Raw genomic sequence first — 18,726 nt, forward strand, 5'->3', positions numbered from 1 at the left:
ACCCTGTGTCCGATCGAGTACAGCTGATACGACTCGGTGATAATCTGGTGGGGTAGTGCGATAACGAGTACAAGAACGCGTGCCTTATGTGTATAACTATAACCTTTGATTCGATGCGATCTGTTCTGTAATCACAGTCGGCGCAGCCAGTTCTCCGGTCACTGCAGTTGGCTTCTTCGCGTGACTGCTAACTCCACGCGCACCGCCCGCTACTAGGACAAACTTACTTCGAAACCTAGAGTCGTGCTGTAACTGAAGTTGAAAATCAAACCTTCCCGCCCTCCTACCGGTTTAGCGTCCCCACAAAGAATAACTGACCGCGCAAGTTTTCGGATTTCAAGCATACGCCCCAATAACTGCTGTCGCCCGCATAACAAGAACCAGAAAGAAATCCGAACCAGAACAGTACAGCAGCAGCGCAGATATGGCGGAGGGTAAATCGGAGAAGTCGCCTTTTATCGGCAAGCAGCAAACTCCGGTGACGCTGAATCCTTCGTGGGAATCTAAGCTGCCGCCACACGAATCGAACGGCAAGGAGTCCACGTCAGTGATTGGAAAACTGGGCTTGGCGCCAAAGGACAAGTACCTAATTGTTTTCTTTATCTTTCTGCTACACGGCGTGGGCACACTGATGCCGTGGAATATGTTCATCACCGCGAAGTCCTACTTTGAAGACTTTAAGTTCGGTCCGAACAACACGGTAGCCACGGACGTGAACTACCGCACCCATTTCATGCAGAACATGGGCTTTGCCTCTCAGATCCCCAATCTGATATTCAACTGGCTAAACATCTTCGTTCATTTCGGTGGCGATTTGACAAGCCGGATAGTGTACAGCATCATATTTGAGATGGTTATCCTGCTGGTGACTATTGTGCTGGCCATGTTGGACTCCTCCCAGTGGCCAGGCATCTTCTTCTGGACCACCATGGTGTGCATTGTGCTATTGAACGTGTGCAACGGCATCTATCAGAACACTATTTATGGGATTGTAGCCTCACTGCCCATAAAATATACTGGCGCAGTGGTGCTGGGCTCCAATATCAGCGGCTGCTTCACCACCGCTATGGCCCTTATCTGCGGAGAGATCTTCTCATCCATGAGAACCTCGGCTATTTACTACTTCGTCACAGCCATCCTTGTACTGCTGCTCTGCTTTGACACCTACTTCGCCCTGCCCCTAAACAAGTTTTTCCGCCACTACGAAACTATCAGCCGTAGCAGCGAAAAGAAATCGGACTCCAAGCAGCAGCTAAATGTGCCCTACTGGCAGATCTTTAAGAAGGCTTCTCCACAGCTCTTCAACATCTTCCTTACCTTCTTCGTGACTTTGTCGGTTTTCCCGGCGATTCAGTCAAACGTGCACCGCTCTGAGGATTTTGTGATAGGCCAGAACTACTTCACTCTGGTAACCTGCTTCGCGACCTTCAACGTGTTTGCCATGCTGGGCAGTTTGACCACGTCCTGGGCTCAGTGGCCTGGGCCAAAGTTCCTGTGGGTGCCGGTAGTGTTACGGCTGGTGTTCATCCCTCTGTTCATCATGTGCAACTACGTTCCGCCGGACTCGGTACGTTCATTGACCGTCTATATCGAAAACGATTGGGTCTACTGGGGCATTGGAATATCAATGGCGTTCAGTTCTGGATATCTCAGCTCTCTGGGTATGATGTACGCTCCGCAAACGGTGCATGCCAAATACCAGACCACAGCCGGAATGTACGCAGCTGCCATGCTGATCACGGGCATCTTTTCAGGAGTACTGTTCTCGTATCTGGGACCCTACTTCGTCATTTAGCTTGCATTTCTCGTATGACACTTACTAACAATTGCCCATTTCATTGTTCATTTTATAACCCGTATTTGACCCATATAGAATTTAGTTTTGGGCTCAAGACCAGTTCTGGGACCTGGCCAGTTGGCTTCGTTTTAACCAAACATTTTGACATGTTTCATTTAATAAAGTTTTTCAATTTATATTTTAATACATGAACTGAAATTTTACTATATAAAGGTACAAATTTAATCAACAATATAGCTCCTATCCATGGGAAATTTGTGCCGACAAAACAGTAAAGGGAACTTCTATAGTCTCACAATTGGGTCCTAATTGATGTACATATATGTGTCAATTAGGCAGAGGTCTAACAAGTCAATGGAATATTTGGTTCGTTTTTATCACAGTTCATCCGTTTGAACGAAATAATAAAGTTTATTCTGTACTGGCACAAATATACACACGCAAAACATAATAAACATCTAATCAGTGCAGTCTTTGAATGCTCACCGAACACAACGAAAAATATAATTTAAATTTAAAATAAATTAAAAAAAGAACCGAAACACTGAATACCGTTCTAAGTGAATACAATTGTTCATGAAAAAGCTGCACACTAAAAATTAATGGTATCTTCAGGGAAAAAGTTATCTATCGTATTACAGCGCCTTACAAGTTGTATTATAGAAACCATCAAATCATTTAAAATTATATATGTAAGTACTCTCCAGAAAACTAACGATTATTTAGAAACAAATAAAATACAATATTTTATAGTAACACAGTTTGAATGACAATACAAATCTAAAGGCGTTATTTTAGCAAACAAATAAGAAGGAATTGTTACAAAAAAAAAAAGTATAAATTCAACATGTTATAAAAATAAGTTAATACTTCGTGCAATTTATCTACAAATTAATCATCATTACCAGGAAAATACAATTTTTTTCCAAAATACTTGGTATTTCAAAAGAGTAGTACCCCTCGCAAGGGTAGAGCAAACACATAATTTTGGTGTAGGTTTCAAAACTGATCAAATTGTTTGAGCATGACGCCGAAATCTTATTGGTAAACAAAATAGTACCCAAACGAACAGCGTTATCTGCTGAGGCACATAATTACCCTAGGGAGCATCTAGTAGCAGATAAGCATATCAGTTCCACTGTCACCTGGGTGACGTCTAGTACCTATTTACTGACTTACAAGGGCAAGCATGGAGGCAGGTCCGTTGATGATTTTGGGCGATCTCAAGGTTATTTCTTATCTCCGTCCTGCGGATCAGACAAGAAATACATGATCTTTAGCAGTTCGTTGAACTTTGGTGTGTCCCTGGGATGCCGTTTCTCAAGACCCGCAATCTGCTCGAGGGCCACTTCCACATCCACCACATTGCACAAGATCGACTGCAAGCGGCTAGGAAACTTCCGCGAGGATCGTTCAACAAGATTGCGTGTGGACTCCAGCATGGCTAGTTGATCCTGTGGGCTAACCTTGTGGTAGCTAACCACCAGCGTGGTCAATTGAGGCAGGCTCTCTGCTAGCGGAAAGCCATAGGCCTGGGCATCGGATAGTCCGAGGCGTTCCAGTCGTTTGCTGCCTTCTGCCCGCAGAATGGTCGACTCCACAGGATGTCGATTTGAGGTAAGGTCCAAGTGCTTAAGGGCCAGCTGATCCAGCAACTCTGCCAAGTACGAGAGTTCGACAGAGCACTCGGGCGCAACCAACGATTCTAGATTGGATAGACTACTGATGTGTTTACCAGTAATATAGGCACTGGAAACACTCAAACTGCGCAACTGGCGACAGCTTTTGGCTATTGTGCTGATCATGCCGTTATTCATACTCTCATCCGCTATGCATAGTTCCCGCAGATTACTATAATCTCTGCGAAGGTAGAAGGCCAATTCCGGTCTTTTCAGATGTCGACCCAAGTACGAATCAAAGGCCTTCTTGTGCACGTTCCAAATGTATAGTTCCTCCATTGCCGGACTTGTCAGCTCGAAGAAATATACGTAGTCCTCTTTACTAAGTGGCTCCAGAATTGAGTCGGATACGGAAACCTTCCGGTAGCGTGGTTTTCGCCACACAATAAGGCAGAGAAGCTCCTGGAACCGTGGCGCCAGTCGGGCCATCTTTATTTGCTCCACGAGGGGTAGAAACTCCAATATATTGCATACGCAATCGTCATTTAGCCTCTCCATTGCAAATAATTTTATGTCAAAAGATATTTTGTGATTTAACACGATTTCTGATGAAATTATTTACATATGTATGTTGTCGTTTTCAAATCTTTTTTAGCCAACAGCTGACAGTAACCGTTCATCGATGTTTGCTCGATAGAACGAAAAAGTACTGCACGGATACTTCTCGGTCAGAAAGGTTAGCCGCTGACACATTAACGATACTTGGTTGCAGGTTGTTTTATTATTATTCTTCAAGAACCTTAATTTAATTGTGTTGTTATGTTGGTCAATGTTTTGGTTCTTAGTGATGTGATGTACGTTTTGGTATTTTTTCCAGGGCTGGAGATAGTGTTTTATAGCTGAGCTCGACAGTTAGGTTTTTATTGGCATACGATAGTATCGAATCGCCCTTCTAAAAGTCAGACAGAGAAGCTTCCGTCCGCATATTTCGCATTTACCTAGGAAAATTTTTCGAAAATAATTGTAATAGTATTAAATATTTAATTTCTATATAAACATACATTATTTAAAAATTTTTTGATATTATTATTTACCTATCTGGTAAAAATATTCATATTATATGTTAAAGTCGTTTGTGGCTTAACATATAATTACACTATCTTATTAATATTTTCCGAAGATTTTTGTCATTGGGATGTTTTAGTTCTAGTTGTGTTTGTCCGTCCGCATGAACCATGATCTTCTTGGAACGATTAGTTTTATTCTCGAAAGAAAATGTATCACGTATTTTTTATTTTTATTATTAAGTGTTGACAGTAGAACAGCATTAATCTCCTGTGGAAAATCATTCTGTTTATACTTTCTTTTTTTCGCCCCTGCAGCCATTGGAAAAACTTTGTGAGGTCCCCGCGGCCCGCAATAGCCTTGCATACGTATCAATTAACATTTTGAGTGGGTTTTCATGTTGAACTGTCACTTTTATACGCATCATGCGGCATCTACCCAACACCGCCCCCTCCCCTTTCCAGAATCGAAAAGCCCCAAACCAGATTCCAATTTCTCCGTCCGACTGTTCCCATTTGTTTTGGGCATGGAGCTCACATGATTTGTGCGTGACCATGCGAAATGTAAATTATTTATGTATTGTTCAGCCGTATATAGGGCATTATCCTATAGATAGTATTGAGTTTTGCTCTTCTCTGACAGGCGGCAGGCATCTCCATACCCTGAATCGTAGTATTCTGCGTCTCGGTTTCACAATAGCGCAAAAATAGCCAACTGTTGGAGGAACCCTTGTCAGGACATGGAAAGGCAATTGATTGGCATTAGCAGCAGGCTGGGCGAGAGGAAGGCAGTAACAGAATAGCTGGTGTGCCCGGAATAACGAATCGAAGCAAAAATTAAAGCCAACACTCAAAATTTACATTCTAACTATCGTAGATGCCATAAATTGGAAACGATGCTAAAATGAGGTCACTGAACCTACATCATATTAGCTGTAAGCTGACACCTTTTTGATTACATACATAAAGAATCCTATAAAATGTATACGTTATAAGCTTGAGACGTGTAAAAAAGTATAAATATGAATATTATAAACATTAAACATTAATTTATATTATATTTTCTCGTGTTCTATATTTAAACTTGTGTTTCGGTCTAGTTAAAACCACTTCACTTGCAAAATTATGTATAAAACTTCCATAGATATTTAAAAAAATTATTTTTCTCAGTAGTGCACTATAGTTTCCTCTACGTGCTTTCAATATATTATCTTTTCCTTATAAGCAAATTCCGTTTTCTTATATAATAGGAGGTCCTTTCTCATTTTTGCTGACTTTTCTGAATTAGATAATGACCATAGTGACATACTGACACGTGAGTCATTGAACCAATAGCAATCAGTTACCCATCTTGGTATTCCTCTTCCCCTCCAATATCCAAGCTCGACCGTTTCGGGTTTCCCGATTTAAGTGGCCGGCAATTTGTGCCGGACATTTTCATCGTTGCGACTCAATTATGAGCGTGATTAGAGCAGGCGACCATGCCATCCGTGCATTATACACCGTATTTTCATATTTGTTCCCGATAGCCGTTGGCCAACACCCCCGTTTGAGTGGCAATTAGACGCTCGCTGAAATCGCTTTGATAAATTATTAGCTGCCAAAACGAGAGCTTTTAAAACGTGCCACCTCTTTGGCAGTGGACCGTGGGGCGGGATAAGGGCAAACACAGCGAACAAGAAATGTGTAAAACGGCATCAAATATGCAACACTTTTTCTTGTTCAGTGCCTTGGCAAACAATTGGCCAATTAAGTCGAAAGTTTGCCTGCTGGACGCAGAAGGGCCTCAGCCGAAAGCCTCACCTTTCCAGCCCTTCTTGGCTGGCGTCCATTGGCCCCAAACTGATGGCCGTTGCATGCCAGGCGCACATTTTGTGGCCATTTGCGTGCCGCCTTTTTGCTCGTGGTCCGTATTCGTGGCCAACAAAAGGCGTAGGAGGCAAGTCCGGCGAGTCGGTGCGGGGCAGTGCAACTCGTTACGTGTTTTATGCAGATTGCCAACCGGACTTTTCCACGGTTTACATTTTCGATTTTCAGAGAATCTCTTTAGGGGCCCAAGTGCAATATTTCATTTTTAATTCGGTCTCCAGAGGTGTGGATTTGATTTAGTTGGCCAATATACCAAGGAAAACATCGACTGTTGAAAGTGGGTATTGGAATAGTAAAAGGTATTGGAATAAAAATAGGTAAAGAGTGGATTGGGATTACTTGAAAGAGTTGATTCATATTGTGGATGCGTTCTTTAACCTTATTAATTAATATGAACTTACCATTTTGTAACAGAAATATCAAATTCAATAAAAACACATTTGTCATTTCAGTTTCCTTTTTTTGGCTCATGCTTTCGTTTATTTTAGTTACTTTCGTTTTTCACGATTTCCATTACTAAATGCCAGGCGAAATTATTTGAACGTCTCAGCTAATTAAGTCAATGTAATTACATATTAATATTAAATTCATAATATTATATTGGTTAGTTTGGTTTTGCTTCATGGAAGAGAAGAAACATGTTGGATCACAAAGGTTTTGTTTTCGCTATCGGCTTAAGTACATATTGCTCAAACGCTCTCTAACGAAAGGAGTAAACAAAGTATTTGAGTTGAGCTAACCACTTTAAAGCTTATTTACATCAAACAACAGAACTAACAACTTTTATTCGATTTCGTTGGTTTTAGGCTTAGGTTAGGATAGATTTGCATCTCTGCACATCAGCTTTCTGAGCTCTTCTTAAGGAGTTACTATATTCTTTCTTAGATCTTTCGTTTAGTTTACGGTAAGGCTGAAGATAGAGTATTAAAATTGTTTATTGTTTAAGAGTAAAAGTTGTTTATAAAATATATTTATCATATATCAAAGTATAGTTATTTAGTTATATGTATAGGCGTATATTACAGTTTCCCTTTTTTACAGAGCAGCTGACTCACGAGTCGAGCTTTTTTATTTGAGCTAACAGTATTTTAACAATACGAGTGTTTTTTTAAGGGGTTCTAGGGGTTCTTAGGGGTTTTTATAGGTTGTAACTCGAATAATGCAAACGCTTGATCCTCTAATCGAACTAAACTACCATATCCGTATGTGTAGACATATTTATTTGATTTGTTGTATATATCATTAGGTATATATATATTTATATATATGCTTGTATAATTACTAAATGGTATTTGAGTCAATATTCATTATGTCGTACGTGTGTTTATGTATATATTGCAAATTTTGTTAATCCTCTACTGCGAGTTGCTACATTTTCATATTTTGTATATATTTAATTATTCCCGCACGCCTCATTGGTAATTGGTCCTTAGTACACTACATAGAAAGCATTTAAATGTTTTTGTTTTTCGGCATTCCCTTTGTCTTCGAGCCGTTTTCAATTTCCATAGCTCTGACACAGCATCGCACTTACGGCTTCATCTCGTTTAGGTTTCGTTGGGTCGAGTGAGCGGAGGGCTAGGCCCATTTAAAGCAAACACCTTTATCCTTTATTTCGTGTCTGTTTGTCAACAGGACGAGGACCCGGTATTGGGACGAGGAGGAGCGGCAGCAGCTGGCCTTTTACAGCCTCTCTTACAGACGACCTTTCAGGCTAAAAATAAGCGCCTTCACACAGACACACGCCCCCTAAAAACACGCCCATTGGACAGGTGTGTGCCGGCACCTGTGTGAGTTAATTGTGGACAGGAAAACCTGCGGCTTAGCCAAACATTGGCATGCGTTCTGCTAGCGTCTAAAAACGCGACGTAAAAAGCTGAAACCGCCAGCGAGGCACATAAAAGTGTCAGGCAGACATAAATTTATGTTGGCTTGCAATTTTCCAACACCAGCACACATCACTGCCTACCTGAGGGGGCAGGTGGGCTGTGAGTTGAGGGGTCGAGAAGGGGAATGGAAATGGAAAGGGGTTTCGCTGTAAGGACGAGTTTATATTTCGTGTAGCATACTTTGCGGCCAACGCGGCTTTATTATTAAAATTGCCCTGAAAGTTGGTGGGTAAACTCCATACCGCTGGGATTGCTATTGCTACGGGCTGCACAGAACGTAAACGGATACACACATTTATATTTATAGGAATTTAGCGAAAAATATAGTAGTGATGTGTCCTGGAAACTTGAAAAGATTTTATGGGAAAGTGTAGTAATACGCTAGTGGGCCAATTAGCTGTCATAGTAAGCGACTTCTAAGGAGTTTGTTGGAACTTATGAAGGCCAAACAAGTTTTTTTTTTAAGTTTAAGTTCCATGTTGTTTAATTTAAAAGATATACGTTCTTTTCACTTATTATCATATAAGTATAAACCAAAATTCGCATTCATTTGGCTAACATTGCTATACCAATGCACACCCTTTGGGTTAACATCCTGCTCAGCCATCAGAATTAAGAGCCACAACTGAGCCTGAACTTGCGGCGGTTGCTAATTAACTGCCGCACTCAAAAAACTGTGCCAAATGTCTAATTAAAGATAATCCTTTCCTGCATACTGGCCTACACTCTGGGAGTGGAAGTGAAAAACTGAAGGATCGAGGTTAATTGAGACTTTTGCAGGATGTGCGATGCTGTGTCCTTTGGCTTTCTTCTGCTCCGCTTTTTGCTTTTCATACATTTTGAGCATTGCTTTTGTCCCACTTTAGTTTAATGTGTATCGCAGCTATTTTTGACCTTTTCTCATTTTAGTTTATCGTTTTAATTCACCTTCGCTTAATTAACTACTTTTGCTGATTTGCTGGATTCTGACTAACGCTACAGTACCGTCACTAACTTTGGTTTTTCTGCTTTGGAAAGTTGTGGCAATAGAATGGAACAAAAAGTCGTAAATTTATCTATTAATATTGCGCTACTTACATGCATTTATACTATTTAATTGGTTTGTTTGATTCATAATTTTTGTTCATTTTCACATCGAATGCTCCATTTTTTGTGCAATAAGTTTACTTTGGCCATTTTGTAATTTTCTGTTTGCTTTCTGTGAATTCAATTATGTCTGCATTTATTCGAAAGCATTTTTATGCATTCTCTCGTTCGTCTCATCCATTTCATTTCAAATATTTATGCTTTATTTATTGCAGGCTTTTTATTTTGTTTGATTTAATTAAACTTTACTGCAAACGAATTATTTTCTCTCCAACTGACACTGGCCCATCTCTCGGACATTGTTCAGTTTTATTTGGTTTTTTGTTTGTTTTTTTTTTTTTGGGCAGTAAATTTTATGATCAAATTTACGAGTTACGAAAATCAAATTAAAAACGTAATTTAATCTATCCAAAACAGAGACTGAATTGTATTCAAATTGGACTCGCACTTAGTCTGGGATGAGTTCAGTACGCAAATTCTCACTTCAATCATCCGCTCTGTCAACAGTTTGCAAATCCAGACTCAATTATGAGCTAAGTCCATAAATTCAGTCGCAATTTATGGCCACTTCCCCGCTATGTGCCCCCCTGTGAGCCATTACACATTTTGGGAAACTTTCCCTTGGCAAATGATAAAACCGTTCGACTATCAGAAAATGTCATTTAGAATGTTGTCAGATTTGATTTATGCTGGTCATTTCCGTGCAAGCAGAACGGCATGAACCTCAGCTGGTTCCCGTGCAGCATTTTCAATAAATTTATTTTTCGATTTTATTTCTGTTTGCTCTTAGTTGGAAATTTATGCGAAAAATGCATAAATTACAATAAAGGGAAAAAAGTAAAACCAAACGGGAAGTGCAGCCTTGTCAAGCCGACGGCCCTAATACTCATGTAAAGTTCAAAATCTCATATTTGAGACTCTTTCTTTCTTTTAAACGAAAATCAATTTAAACATTAGTGACTTTGATTTTAGATTCTTCGGAAAAGTGGTCTCTGTTCTAACAAAATGAAAGATAAACTTCAGTTAGTCCCAGCTTGTTTTTAAAAATAAATATGAAAATGCAAAAATTCGGACTAATTATGGGTTTCGAAAAGAAAGATGGAAAAAGGTTTGCCGAAGTGAAAACACCTTTTGCGAGGGCATTGAAATGTCACACCTGTCACCGGAGAAAAGCCGCATGTGTAAATGTTTATTGCCTACCTTTGAGCGTGCTTTCTCTGTAGGCTGTGTGTGTGTGTGTGTAAGAGAGTACTTGTGTGAGTTATGTTTTCACAACCATGTTGATTTTGTTCGCTTTGTCTGCAGACATACATACACATTTGTTTGTTTTTCCTTTTTTTGTGCACACTTACTTGGCATTCCACATTTCGCATTTCGCATTTACTGCTTCTGCTGCTGCTTTGCTTATTAATTTTACACAAAATGCCATTTAACTTAGTTGTTGTTGTTGTTGCTGCTGCTCGGCTATTTGAGCTGCCATTTAACAGCTCTTTTGTGTGTGTGTGTGTGTGTGTGTAAGAGAGTCTGGGCTCTGTGGGTGAGTTAATGATAAATCACATTTCATGCAATTTACAATTTACAAAAAACATTTCGTTCGCACGTTCCGGCTGAAGTGTGAAGTTTGCTGTGTTTCCATACTTTTGTTATTTAAATTGAATATTTTCTTTGGTTGATTCCACAATCCAAGTTTATTGCTGCTGCATGTCGCCGCCACTGCCCAGGCCAGCTTTCGTCTCCGGCGGCACCTGTTGTTGGAGAGCAGAGAGTCGGGCATTAGTGCAACATATCTAATTTAATCGTTTTCTACATTGAGTGACAGACAGCATTAGAGAGAATGAAAGTGGAGCAGGAATATGTTAGACGGTCAGTGGGGTCACATGAAGTAGTTAAGCACAATCAAGGCATAAGCAAACATTTAGGTAACGAAACGAGTTCAGGTGTGTGTGTGTGTGATGTGTCTGGATGTGTAAGTGTGTGTAGCCTGAGTAAAAGGATAAAACATCGAGCAACAACAAGTTCCCGCACACAAACATACGCCAAAGAATACAAATGTAGGACAGCCAAAACAATTTGTTTGAATCAAACAAAGGATCAACGTAAATTCAGGGCAAACGCAAAAAATATCCAAGGCGAAACTTTCAGAATAATAATGGGAAAAAGCTTCCGAAAACACACAGGAATATGGTAGAAATCATAAGGAAAACTTGCAGCAGGCCAGAGCCAAAAATAATCCAAAGGGAAGACAAAGACCAAGCGAAAACTAAAATAAACACAACTAAATTCAACTGAAATCCGCCATACTCCATACTCCGCCCATCTGAACAGCCCAGGAAAAAGGGCAACAAACCAACAAACAGCAAACATACACGATTATGACTGGGGACAGGGACCGAAAATGAAGTTCGGCTGGTAAGCCATATTAAGCCTAAAGTGTAACAAGTGTAATTCAGACTCAGCGCGCTTAATATTAAATTAAGAACGAAACGAACTGGGAAAGTTTTTGGGGAGAGCGAAGAAAATCATAACACAGAAGCTTATGCAGATAGGATGCAAGTGGGAGTTGAGGGGGTGAAAAAAACTCTTTTAAACTTAAACGTTTTGCGATTTAATCAACTTTTAAGCTAAATAGCAAACTCAGATTTTGCGATGTTTTAGCCAATTATTGAGATTTCAGTATTTAAAATTTAATAACTTTTAAAAACAATACACTATCTTTCATTATATAACAAAAGTAATAAAAAGATTGGTTAAGGGGATAAGAGGCTTAAGCGTATTTTAAACATCAAACATTAATATCTTAATCTTAACTCTTAACTCTTAAGATTTATGTATAAAGCGAGTAAATAAATTCGGTCCCCATTAACAATTGACATTTAGACATTTAAACAGCGATTAAGTAAGTGAGTGAGAGAACTTCTAACTAATGACAACATCGACATTAACAACTGGAAAAGAATGAGAAACCGACGACGAATGGAGTACATTATGACCAGAGAAACTGTCAACGGCGACTGTACCTAGTATCTGAAGGATGTGGGATATGGAATCAAACTTAGCGGCCATAAAAACTATGAAAGTCCAGGAAATCCATGGAATCTGTTTGATTTTGTTGTTGCTGATCGATCTACACGAGGGTGGGAGGACCAAAAAAAAACAAAAAGTTAACAGAACAGAAATGGCAGTAGTTGTGGTATTAGTTTGGCGGTGATTTGGTGGGTTTGTATTTAATTGGAGAGCAGGAGAAATAGAGAGAGTTATATATATAAATATATAATTGTGGTAGGAGAGTGGAATATATTACAAAATAGTTCTCGGGATATCCAGTTTTCACTTACCAGTTTCTTGAAACAATCCTCAAAGAAGGCGGTCATCGAGCGGTACAGATGCCGTTTAACACCCGAAAGGCTATGCCCCTCATCCGGATATATCTGCTGCTTGTACAGCACTCCTTTGCTGGTCAGTGATCTGGCCAAAACCATTGATTGCTGCACATGGACATTATCGTCGGCTGTTCCATGGACCAGCAAGAACTGGCGATCCCGCAGATTGTCCACGTACTTGGACAGGTCACTCTCCTCGTATCCCTTGTAGTTATCCGTCACATTGGGGAAACTCAGATAGCGTTCGGCATATGTGGAGTCTGGAATGAAATGGCAAAAGATGTTACTACATTACAATATCAAAAAATTTATAGGAGAGTGACCATAATAAACTCTATGAGTGTCTAAAGGAAAGCAATAACCATAGTTGAAATTTGCTGTTGCATACTTTTAGATGTTAGTATTTCTTTAATAACTTTCAAGCAATTCAAGGAATAAAGACTCACCATATAACTTCCAATTGGTGACGGGCGAGACACTGATTCCACACTGGAAAATCGACTGCTGACCGGCCAGAGCCAAAGCAGCCGTATATCCACCGTAGCTCCAGCCCCAGACTCCCATTCGGCGTGAATCAATGAAGTGCAGGTTGTCTCGTAGGTACTCGCTGACCTCTAGCTGGTCGGAGACCTCCACGCTGCCAAGACGCTTGTAGACCTCGTGGAGGAGTTGGTATCCTTGTCCTGAAGATCCTCGTCCGTCGATCTCCACGACAATGTAGTCCTTGCTGCCAGCTAAATAGGTGTTCCAATCGACGTGCCAGCGATCTGTGACCAGTTGACTGCCCGGACCGGAGTAGACATGCAGTATGGTGGGATACCGAGTGATCTCGTCCTCGCGTAAAACGGGCGGAAGGTAGAGCCGTACCTGGGCATGATATCCACCGGAGATCATAACAGGGGAACGTCTTGATCTGCGGCATGGCTGTCTTGGCCATCTTCTCCTTCAGCCGGGTGTTATTCTGCACGGTGACGAGGAGTTCCAGGAACTGTGACTTCGGTTCCTCCACCAATTTCTCCTCCCCACCTTCCGTGGGAGGTTCCTCCTGTTGGGTGCTTTGTCGCTTCACCTTAGGGATTTCTGGGAACGGTGGTTTTTAAGCCGTATATAATGGCGGTGGGTACTACAGGTCCCAGGCAATCTATTAAAACGTATTTAGCCCGGCGCGATATTGGGAACTGCGCTTCGTGGTACAGGCAATCACTGGGTGGCGGTGGCAGGGGCGCACTCTGACCCCTACCCGGAGGCTGTTGCTCCACCGGCATCGCTGGCTGTGGCGATTGCACCTCCGCCTCCTCGGAATCCTCCCAATCATCGTCCCAAGCGGTCACCAGCTTTGGCGGCGACTTGGTATGACCTTCGTCGTAGCCTTCGGCCCACTGTGCTACAGCCGGACACGTTAGACAGTCGGGCGAGCGAAGGGCCTGACCTTGGCGGGCTGGCAGGGCGGATACGCGATATAGATGCTGTTGCGAGGGCAGGCGCTCGGGAGTTCCTAGGAAGTAGCTGTGCAAAAAAGTAATAATTATGATATTGACTTAAGTTGTAAAAAAAACTGACGATTTATAATGCATATTTAATGGTTGCTTTCTGAATTATTTTTTTGAGTTTATAATTTATTTTATATTTACTTATTAAATTTCGTAATGAGGTTTTCTCACTTAACTATATATTTTTAGATACCTTTAAAAATCATTAAGAAACCATGTGAAACATAAAACTGAATAAGTGAATTTCCTTTAAAATCTAAAAGTTTTGAAATCATTTTTATATCGGAGTTTTAACTTCGCAGCCCAATCATGTACTATATGGGTATGAACGTTTAATTTGAAGAGTAAATATTAAAGTTGGAATCGTTATTCCGAACAACAGCTTTTGATATTAACAAATAATCGGACTGCCTATAATACACATAACTCTGAACTGCAGGACGGATGTGGGGTCGGTTGCGTGTGTGTGCAATCACTTACATCCAATTATCCAGCTGATCCCAGTGCAGCAATCGGTTCACTTCGTAGGGCCCGTGGGTGAGGGGCAGCACACGGTTCTTGTCGATGTCCACGTGCACGATGTGCCGGAAATAGCCTGTGATTAAGAGGTATTGGTTGCAGGAGAGAAGAGAAAGGCCAAAGGGGCAGAAAGGAGAAGCCGGCTTTGTCACTCGGGGAAACAAAGACCAATTTGACATCTCAATGACTTACCAAACAGGCCATCTCGCAGTGGGGAGATGGCCACATAGATGCTGGCATTGACGGCAAACAGCGGCACTGCGACAGTGTCCACCCAGCCACGTCCATCTCCGCTCACCCGGTGGGTCTGCAATGGCGGATGGCGGAAGGGATTCATTAGGAGATTGGTGGTTCAGTGGCTTGACCCAGCCGGTTGCGGCTAATTGGACTCACCTCAATGCACTCGAACGACGGTGCCTTACACACACTGACCACCGATATGTTTTGAGGTCGATTGAGCCAAACCACGGCGATCTTGGAGTGGCTCACCCAACTGGCGCTGCTGAAGTAGTGATCTCTGTGGGCGATTTTTTTATTTATTAGTGTGATTAAATTAATAATATTACTTAGTGTACATTTAGATGAACTTTGGCTTAAGTTTAAATGAAAGGAAAAAAAGACTTACTCATGAGCCAAAATCTGTGGAGGATGCAGGTCTGTGATGCGAACGTTCTGCGGATCCTTCAGGTCAGCTACTCGTAGGGTAACTGTGGGATTCTGAGTTCCGGGCTTGGGGTAGCTGTCAAAGGAAATAAAACAAAACAGAGTGAAAAAGGAGTTAAGGACTTAATCCCCTGCATTATTTTCCTTTCTAAAGATAACTCAAACCCCTGACATCGGACTACTGCCCCTCTCTGGACAACAAAATCGTACGTTGACCTTTTCGAAGTCCATCCTAGCAATTTATCAAACCCAATTGACAGGGGATCAACCTTAATACGTCACAGCTTGCTTAGGCACCCCAAAGTGTTGTTTTGTCTTATACTCAGAAACTAATTCTAATGCCCTGACAGTCGTCAGGAGGTGGGAAAGGGATAGCCCCGGGAAAAGGTTGAAGCCAGTGCCCGAAAACCACCTGTGAAAAGGTCTCCCCCTGTCACTTCATGAATTTTAAGCATCTTGCTAGGAGGCCATTAGGTAATACGGCGGGTACGAGGGAGATGAGGCATCATTAACACATAATCGAAAAGTGATATAGCCAGAGCTCTGGCCCTAATGGGGTCACGACTTACCGTAAGGACCTGATTTCCGGGTACAGGTTGGCATGCGGATTATTGCCGCTCGACGAGGCGCCCGCTCCTCCGCCTCCAGATCCAGATCCTCCTCCCGCAGCGGCCGCTGCAGCTGCCGCTGCTCCGCCAGTCGGACCCGTCGTCCCATACCAGGCGAAGTGCTGCTCCTGGACGTGAGTGTCGTTGAAGGTGGCGTAAAGCATCAGTTGGCCATTGTCCGACATCCAAATCGCATTATTTGCATGAAGGATCTCCTCTGAAAATTGAAATAAGTGCCCGCTGAGTAAAATGTCGTGTAACGTGCCATCCCGGCTTGCAAGTAATGCAGTTCGGTGCTCTGGATATCAGGAATTTTCTCATTACTTATGCTTAACTGTGGGTTAAGTGACGGGACAATGATATACCACTTTTAAATGACCCTCTAAAAATGAGTGTGGTTCATTTTTGCTTATGGGAAATTGCTTTTCATAAACTTGCACGAGCCAAAGAGAAATCTTTACAATTTTGGATAGCTGGCAAAAAACGAGGTTCTACTTTTCAGAGATTCTATTAATATTAAATCCATTTTCCATATCGTCGATATATTTCGCGTCAAAATTCACGAAATTATCAGAATTCCACTCACCTTCGTACAGCCAATCGGGGATGCCGTTGTACACCACTCCGGGCACCGCATCGTGGGTAATCCGATGAACGGCCGGGCTGCGGACCTCCTCCCTGTAATAGATGTCGTAGCTCTGCACCCAGACCAATGCGTTCCCAGCAGGCGTAAATCGGGCGTAGTGCAGATAGGGCCATTCATCCTGATGCGGACTGTGGCGCAGCTTTATGCTCTCACTGGCGGGGATTAGGGGAGAAGAGCAAAGTGCTAAAATACGAACGGGCTCGACGGTGAGCTGAAACTCACCTGGTCTGGATGTCATAGAGCGTGTACTGCGCCAAATACGAGTGCCGGAACAATTTTACAACATTCTGGGCCAGGAGCAGATAGCGCTTGTCCGCCGATATGGTGAAGGTGAAGGGTGCCAGGGTTTTCTGTGAGTGAGCGGGTGATTAAATGCTTGCTTCAAATTATGCGGAAAACTGTTGAGAGGAGCCTGCCACCGCCAATGCGGCTGTAACACTGCGTATACGCAATTTTAATTAAAATTTTAATGGTCTTTTCTGATTCGCACGCAAAATTGCGGAAGTTTTGTTGGTGGCACGTTAAAAATTTTCGAAATTTGCGGCATTGTTTACGGGCCCGAATACCGAAATTGTTGCCAAAGAGTTGGTGTGCTCCGTAATTTGCCTGGGAAAACAATCTGAAAATTACTCTCCCTAGACGAACTCAATCAAGAGCCGAGTTGATGTCTGGCATTTAGCTATTCATTGCTCATTTCTTGTTTGAGTTTGAAGGAAAAGTAACTTTATCCCACCTCCTTAGCCGGGCTATGAATATGCATTGCCATTATGCCGTTTCGACTGCTCACTCGTGTTTCTCTGGATTCGGCTGCACATTAATTATTTCCCACTCAACTGGCAACTGTTGACTTGCAGTGGCTGCACTTGTTGCACTCCTTGTCTGCATTTTTGGCCCCTCGAGGCACTTGAAATGTTTGCTTGCCAAGTTGGCAAAGAAAAGCTTCTGTTTCTGTATCCCGCCGCTTCGCCTCACCCCATCGCGATGGCATTCATTTTCCTTGCCTTTATTTGTTTGTTTTTCAATTCCATCCGCGCATTATTCATTAGAAAGCATTTTACCCCGCGCCTCCCCCGTGCTTTTCCACATGTGTTTACCCAGTCATTGACATAAAAATCTTTTTGCCTTTTATCGCTATTGCTATCGCTGGATTGAGGGGAAAGTCGCCGCACTCCGTTAACGATAACTTGGCCCATTTGTTTCACCCACTTTTGTGCGCGCCATAATATCAGTTAACATTGCCAAGTCGAGTGTGTACACTTGAGATATCTGCCTAGCGGCACTCCCACCTCTCCCTCGACCTCTCGACCCTCTCTCCTCCTCGCCAATAGACTATATTTACTATCTAGGACTCCGACAACTCCCCGACTCGTAAATAAGATGGGGCAAATATTTATTCTGCTCAGAGAGATAAGCAATAAGCAAACAAACAGCGGCAGTAGTGGGCGGCCAGAAGAAGGGGATGGATTCAGCGAAATGTACTTACAAATGTCACATTGGACATGAGGACACGTTCCGAGCGATTGGCTGCATTCAGCAGACAGATGCGACCCAAATGGTCCTGGTACAGAAACTCCTCGGCTGCAAAAAATGAAATGAAAGCGGAAATTAAAAGCGATTTGCCAGATAGAATGGCCCACGAACAGCACTCATCATATACACTGCGAGAAATAATAGTTTCATAATAGTAAAGTTGGAATAGCAAAAATTTGATAAAAAACAGGAAACTGTGCCAAAAAGTATGCAAAAAATCTGTGGCATATTGTTCCATAATTTCAAGCCATTTCATAAGTGCTTTCATTGCTTTAAGTGTAGTACTCACCATCGATCCAGCTGCCGTTGGAGTGCTGCGGAACGAAGAGGCCATCGACGATGTCCTGCAGCTTGATGCGCTGCCCTTTGACCCGCGGTCCCTCATCGGGGGGCGTGAGCAGCACCTTTTTTGATAAATGTAGAAATTTTATATGTTGTCTTCTGCACACTCACACAGTCAGACAGGCAGGCACACGTGAACAACACACATATACAACACCAACAGGAACAGCAACAACGAATGGAAAGGAAAATGGTCGGTGGTGTGGGGGAGGTAAATTTATCA

At 42.1% G+C, this 18,726-nt stretch overlaps 3 protein-coding genes across 3 annotated transcripts in view; 1 reads left to right on the top strand and 2 right to left on the bottom strand.

Moving 5' to 3' along the window:
- The first annotated feature begins 25 nt into the window (after positions 1-25).
- Positions 26-1,982, top strand: LOC108106997 (equilibrative nucleoside transporter 1). Its single transcript, XM_017214337.2, has one exon. The coding sequence runs from the start codon at positions 425-427 to the stop codon at positions 1,793-1,795; it is 1,371 nt and encodes a 456-aa protein (XP_017069826.2). The 5' UTR covers positions 26-424; the 3' UTR covers positions 1,796-1,982.
- A 653-nt stretch (positions 1,983-2,635) lies between these two features.
- LOC108106999 lies at positions 2,636-4,283 on the bottom strand. Its single transcript, XM_017214340.2, has one exon. The coding sequence runs from the start codon at positions 3,973-3,975 to the stop codon at positions 3,028-3,030; it is 948 nt and encodes a 315-aa protein (XP_017069829.1). The 5' UTR covers positions 3,976-4,283; the 3' UTR covers positions 2,636-3,027.
- Positions 4,284-6,802: 2,519 nt separating this feature from the next.
- The window catches only part of LOC108107078 (inactive dipeptidyl peptidase 10), a 36,031-nt gene continuing 24,107 nt past the window's right edge, over positions 6,803-18,726 (bottom strand). The window contains 14 exon segments of the mRNA XM_017214450.2: positions 6,803-11,070; positions 12,661-12,965; positions 13,152-13,605; positions 13,607-13,789; positions 13,791-14,211; positions 14,676-14,790; positions 14,907-15,021; positions 15,108-15,231; positions 15,340-15,453; positions 15,947-16,202; positions 16,572-16,783; positions 16,854-16,981; positions 18,115-18,209; positions 18,451-18,565. Coding sequence (XP_017069939.2) covers positions 11,014-11,070; positions 12,661-12,965; positions 13,152-13,605; positions 13,607-13,789; positions 13,791-14,211; positions 14,676-14,790; positions 14,907-15,021; positions 15,108-15,231; positions 15,340-15,453; positions 15,947-16,202; positions 16,572-16,783; positions 16,854-16,981; positions 18,115-18,209; positions 18,451-18,565 — 2,694 coding nt within the window. The 3' untranslated portion in view covers positions 6,803-11,013.

This window comes from Drosophila eugracilis, unplaced genomic scaffold (assembly GCF_018153835.1).
Source record: "Drosophila eugracilis isolate 14026-0451.02 unplaced genomic scaffold, ASM1815383v1 contig_952, whole genome shotgun sequence".
Lineage (NCBI taxonomy): Eukaryota > Metazoa > Arthropoda > Insecta > Diptera > Drosophilidae > Drosophila > Drosophila eugracilis.